The 6261-nt window shown below is 36.3% G+C and overlaps 1 protein-coding gene across 2 annotated transcripts; it reads left to right on the top strand.

Annotated features, from left to right (window-relative positions):
- The first annotated feature begins 442 nt into the window (after positions 1 to 442).
- Positions 443 to 2843, top strand: LOC145074847 (uncharacterized). Of its 2 annotated transcripts, none has more exons than XM_079021169.1 (9): positions 443 to 663; positions 968 to 1019; positions 1119 to 1192; positions 1279 to 1380; positions 1456 to 1596; positions 1674 to 1725; positions 1821 to 1894; positions 2014 to 2103; positions 2640 to 2843. In XM_079021169.1, the coding sequence occupies exons 1-9, from the start codon at positions 539 to 541 to the stop codon at positions 2686 to 2688; spliced, it is 759 nt and encodes a 252-aa protein (XP_078877295.1). In that variant the 5' UTR covers positions 443 to 538; the 3' UTR covers positions 2689 to 2843. The 2 variants fall into 2 exon arrangements, with proteins under 2 accessions (XP_078877295.1, XP_078877296.1); XM_079021170.1 differs by lacking the exon at positions 2640 to 2843 and adding an exon at positions 2324 to 2525.
- Positions 2844 to 6261: the final 3418 nt, after the last annotated feature.

Genomic DNA, 6261 nt, shown 5'->3' with positions numbered 1-6261 from the left:
TATGAGCTTATAGATTTGCATGTTAGTACTGATTAGTCAGTAATAGGATTGCCCAATTAGGTTATGCTTGGTTCTGATTATTCGATATTTGAATGTTGCTTGCTTTGTGCTTTTAGGAGTTCTAAATAGCTTCAACTAACTAGAAAACGAATATGCTAAGTTACATATTATGGGAACTAAATAATTTTTTAATGTTAGGTTTTAACTCTATTGTGCGCTCTTGTTTGAATCCAACCGTTATAGTGTGAAGGCATCAACTGCCACCCCTAAACACAACCCATCCAAAACTAACCTATTGTGTTGTGTTCATCATTTTTACTCCGTTTAATCCATTATTATTTCTTATATCATTCAATCCTATTTATGAGCTAAACTTGTATGTTATCAATAAGTAGAGGGAGGATTTTGTAAATTTCTCAGTTAAAAGCCTCCATTTGGCGCGGTATCAGGTTGTAAACGTGGACGCCGGACTTCCCCACAAAACGAACCCAATTTCTCTCCTTCTTCCACACGCAAGCACAGAGACGTCGGAGCAATAATGGCGGCGCCGGTCGGAGTCGCAGTGAGGACGCTGTTGAGCGTGTTGGGCTGTTTCATGGTGGCGGTGCTTATTTACACAATCGCCACCGATGGCCTCCCTTTTCGTACAGAGCTACTCACTAGGTAAATTAGAAGACAGAACCATTTGTCGAAATTGATGGTAGATTTTCGTTGTTTTGTATTTCCTTTAGTATGTCATCGGAATACCTACACTTTATGTAGCATCAGTTCATCAATTGAAGCTCCGATCACCGAAAAAAATGTGGTCTTTTAACATAGCAAGACGAATCAACAGAGGGAATGAGTTATTCCTTATCTGTTTGTTGATTTCTGTACGATTGAATTGTTTGTATCTTTGATGGTTCCTCTTAACACAAACCAAAACAAAATTTCCCATTTTGATAACTTCTTGTCAAATTTGCTCCAGGTGGATGGCAGCATTACTGATAGATTTCTACATACATATTGCTATCATAGGGGTATGAATGTTTACTTATTTCTTCAAAATATACGAATTCTTTCATTTTTTTTAATCAGTTGGAATGAATCATATGTGTTTGTATGGTGGCAATCGTTAGGCTTGGGTTGTCTACAAGGAATCAAGCTGGATCATAGCCTCAGTTTGGGTGATTTTATTAATTTGTTTTGGAAGGTAATCTTCTTTTTTATTTAATTAATATCAGCGTGGCATGTTTATTATAAATTATAATATAATCAAACTTTCTTTTCCTTGTATAGTGTCACAACCTGTGGATACATCGTTCTGCAGTTCTACAAGTTAACACCTGAAGAATCTTCAAAGGATCCTATTTACTTTGTATTGGTGACACACCAAAAAAGGTAAACCCTAAACCCTGAATTCACCCTCCAAATGTATCTAAACCCTAAACCCTAAACCCTAAATATTTGTCTTAGAGATGACATGGAACACAAAAAGGGACTTTCTGTTGTAATTGCAAGAGTAATCTTTGGGGTATTAGGCTGCTTAATGCTTGGAACTTTGCTTTACACACTTATTGTTGATGGATCTCCATTTCGTGCTGAATTATACACTCCGTAAGTTTTGTTTTTTTACTTAATTTACATTTCATATTTTATAAAAATCTAAAATTAAAATTAATAAATACGCCTAGGTGGATAGTGGCTACACTGATCGACTTTTACATCAATGTTGTGGCTTTATCGGTATGTCTCAATTCATAATATACTTTAGTTGATTAATTTTGTTGCTTTAAGATAACTTATACTTTGTTTTATTAATTGTGAGTTTTATTGTTCAGGTGTGGATAGCATATAAGGAATCAAGTTGGATAAGTGCTTTGTTGTGGATAGTTTTTCTTGTATGTTGTGGGAGGTAAGTATTCATACAAATTAAGTCATAATATATTTTCATTCTATAGATACACATTGTATAATAAACACAAATGAAAAGTAACAACATATTTTCTTATTTGTTGACGTTTTTTTTTTCAGTATTACTACATGTGTATACATAGTGAAGCAGCTGTTCTATCTCTCTCCTGATCAGCCTATTTCCCTTATACTTTTCAAGAACAATCACAGGCAAGTTTGACAAAAAAAAATTGTTAATTTTATTTTTAATGGTGTTACATATTAAAGAATGATACATGGGGGAATCGCCTCTTTTCATTTATGTATATATTCATGAATTGATGTTATGTACTTTTGTATCATCAAATATTTATTTTGATCCCATATAGTTTATAAGACCAAGTTGTGTGTTAAAATTTGTGCTTAAGAGTAATTTTGTTGTTCATTTTAGGCCCATTAAACAGGTATAAAAGAATGAAAGGCCAAATCACATTACAAAGGGTTAGCTGATGAATAAAGTTATAGGCTTCATTTGTGTTTTTTTTACCACTTGATGGATCTTAAATCTTATTAAAACTCTGAACAAATCTCTATATATTTAACATGAACCTTATATTTACGAAATGTTAATGTATGTAATATGTGTGTACGTATTTAGCTTTGTGTATCACATTCAAGTCAATCTATTGGTTAATTATTATTTGCTATTACATTGAGGGTAGAATCTTGAATATGAAAGTTGTTTTTTGATACGTTGAATTTTGCAGAGATTTGAAGGCAATTGATCCACCATTGATAGTGGGTGTGAATGAATAGTGAATGCGTTGTATTCTTGTTGTATCATTCTATCAAACACAGTGGAATTGTGTAAATTAAATTGTTAAAGGTAAATCATACACGTGTAGTAATGACATTATGTTTATTTCAAATCAATAATTGCAATATCATAAACAGTCGTCTTGCCTCTCAAATTCAGTTTATCCTATTTTTTGTTATTTTATATATTTACTCATTGTGGTTATGTTTGTAATTATTGATGAATTGCATTTAGTTATTTGTGATTGTGTTAGAATGTGTGCATTTATTGTTGAATTGAGTTGTTGATGTATTAAGGTGTATGCAGTAATAGAAGAAGAAAATAAGAAATTATTAATCGAAGAAAGAAATGAATAGAGCGTTAACGTAGAATGAAAGAAAAAAAAAATCATGTTTGGTTCCCAAGGAGAGGGAAGCATTCATTAGCTATGCGGAAATGATAGAGCCCCTGGACCTGATGGATTCACCTTTGCTTTCATTAAAAAACACTGGGACACAATGGAAGGTGACATAGACCTAGCAATCAAAGACTTCGAGTCTACAGGTGTAATTGATAGGGGATGCAACTCCTCCTTCATCATTCTTGTCCCCAAAACATCCGACCCGATTTCCCTCTGTGAATATCGCCCGATCAGTCTAATTGGATGTATATATAAAATCATAGCCAAAGTCTTAGCGGAAAGACTGAAAAGATATATCCCACAAGTCGTTAGTCATACACAAACGACGTTCATCAAAGACCGCAATATTCTTGATGGCCCATTGATTATAAACGAAGTGATATCTTGGCTTCGGAAGAGCAAATCAAAGGCGTTTCTTTTCAAAGTCGATTTCGAGAAGGCATTCGATTGCCTCAATTGGAAATATCTCGATTCGGTAATGGCTCAAATGAACTTTGGCCAGAAATGGCGTAAGTGGATCTTCGGCTGTCTCTCCTCAGCTCGTGCTTCGGTAATCATTAACGGATCCGCCTCCAAAGAATTTCCACTTAGGCGGGGAGTAAGACAGGGCGACCCCTTGTCTCCATTTCTATTCATTTTGGTTGCAGAGGGTCTTAACATAGCGCTGGAAGAGGCCAAAGAGCAGGGCATATTTAAAGGAGTTCAATTACCAAACAATGGACCTAACATATCACATCTTCAATACGCCGACGACGCAATCTTCCTTGGTTCCTGGTCAATACAAAACGCAAAAAATTTAGTCAGAATTCTGAGATGCTTTGAATTATCCTCATGTCTGAAAGTCAACATAACCAAAAGCAAACTCTTTGGCATTGGAGTTAGAGAGGTGGAACTAGAATATCTATCAAGAAGCGTTAACTGCTCAATCGGGAACCTCCCCTTCATATATTTAGGAATGCCTGTGGGTGCAAGTATGTCTAGAGTGGTTCATTGGAATCCCCTTATATCCAAATTCCAAGCAAAATTGTCAAAATGGAAAGCCAAAAATTTGTCATTTGGGGGCAGATTAACATTATGCAAATCAGTGTTGGGGAGCCTTGGCTCATTCCTCTTCTCGCTCTACAAAGCTCCGGTTAAGGTACTAAAAACACTTGAGAAATTGAGATGCCGCTTCTTCTGGGGCGGGTCACCCGAGAAAAAAAGGATAGCATGGATCGCATGGGATAAAATTTTGACAATGAAAAAAGATGGAGGACTTGACATAGGCAGTCTGAAGGCTCACAACCTAGCACTATTAGGTAAATGGTGGTGGCGTTTCTATTCCAAAAAACATGAGCTCTGGAAAGATGTCATAAAATCAATATATGGGAATGATGGGGGATTTAATGCCCCTTCCAGAGCTAAGAGGAAAGGATACTGTTGGGGAAGCATTGTAAACCTCCATAACCTCTTGTCCAAAGATAATCTGAACCTCTGTAATCTCTTCTCAATATTGACAGCCAGGCAAGAAAACAACATGACCTGGAACCTAGAACCCTCAGGGATATATACTGTGGCCTCTCTCAGGAGATTCATCGATGAAACAACATTACCGAAAACACCAGCTAGTTCTTGGGAATGGAACAACCTGGTCCCTGGTAAAGTAAATATCCTAGCGTGGCGAATTTGTCATAGTCGGCTACCCACCAGGGTAAATCTAAATAAAAGGGGTATTGTATCTGTGACTACCTGCCCACTATGCAATATAGCTGAGGAATCCAAATCTCATTTATTAACTGAATGCTCTATCTCACAAGAAGTTTGGAGCTGTGTACAGAAATGGTGGTATATGTTCCCATTATCTTTTGACTCATTGAACGAAATGCTACATTGCAGAAACTTAGCGCCGAGTAGGGGTAACCTTCATCAAATTCAGGAAGCAATTATGTTGATATACATGTGGGTGATCTGGAAGTTCAGAAACGATAGAATCCACTCAAACATAGTCAAATCACATAAAATTCTGGTAAACGAAATACAAATACTAAGCCATTTGTGGATCAACTCAAGAAGCAAACATAAAAAAAACTAGATGGGAGAATTGGTGTTGTGATCCGATAGCTGAGTGTTTTAGCTAAGAAACGGGGGGGGGGGGGGGGATGGGGCTGGGTGTGGGTATTTTGGGGTCTTTGGTGATGCTCCTAATTACAGCCAGCGTGTTTTTGGTGTGAGTCTCTTTCATTGGGTAGACATACTTTAGGAAATGGCTGTGATTAGGTTCTTTTTCGTGGTGGTTTCCTTTCGTGTGAAATCAGGGTTGCAGGTTGGGGGACATTATAATAATTCTTGGTGTGCGTTTTTTTCTTCTCCTTTTTCTGGTGTTGCATCCTAATCTGCAGGTATTGAAGAAAATTGGAACTTGAACTGGATCAAGACAACATATGTGTTGCTGTTTGGAGCCGGCAAAGACGACAAGATCATGCTTCTATTGCAAGTTCTAGTCAAAAGCTAAGCTTGCATCTAAAATTCTGGATGGTTTCTGGATTAATTGGACAATTTGGACAATTTTGCCCCTAACTAAAAAAGGGCTGATTTGGAGAGATCGACAATTCATTTGACTCACCTTCTGTTGTAGTAGAGGATCTAAACTGAAGAGGAAGAGCAACCTTATCAAATAATTGATTTATCACCCCCAATAGACAAAGCAGTGGACTAAAGATGGATTCGGATCTTGAGAGAGAGGCTACAAACGTAATGGAAGGATATGGATCACGGACCAAAAACAAAGTCATCATCTAAATCGGGGTTGATTGCTGGTGTATAGGTTGTCCCATTTATGGATAAATGCACGGAAGAGGAAAGGAAAAATCCATATTAGATTGCCATTGTAATCTACAGATTTCTTGTATATTTCATTTTCCTGTCCTATTTTGCTTTACTTCTTTTTTGTCTGTCAAACAATTGTAATCTCTAGCCCCTGGCTAGTTTTCTTGTTTAATATAATTCATGCAGTTAAAAAAAAAAGATTTATGATTCCTTCTCCTAAACTGATTTTCATTTTATGGGAAGGGGTGGTCTTTTTCAATTATTTATTTATTTATTTTTATATCATAGATAATTTTTTAACTATTTATATAGCATATAAAATGTATTTTTGACCAAATAGAAATGCCCGTATATGCGACTTGACTTA

Source organism: Lactuca serriola, chromosome 9, assembly GCF_051521515.1.
Source record: "Lactuca serriola cultivar US96UC23 chromosome 9, Lser_US96UC23_V15, whole genome shotgun sequence".
NCBI lineage: Eukaryota > Viridiplantae > Streptophyta > Magnoliopsida > Asterales > Asteraceae > Lactuca > Lactuca serriola.
The sequence above is the reverse complement of the archived record's forward strand: the minus strand, read 5'-3'. Positions and strand labels throughout refer to the sequence as shown.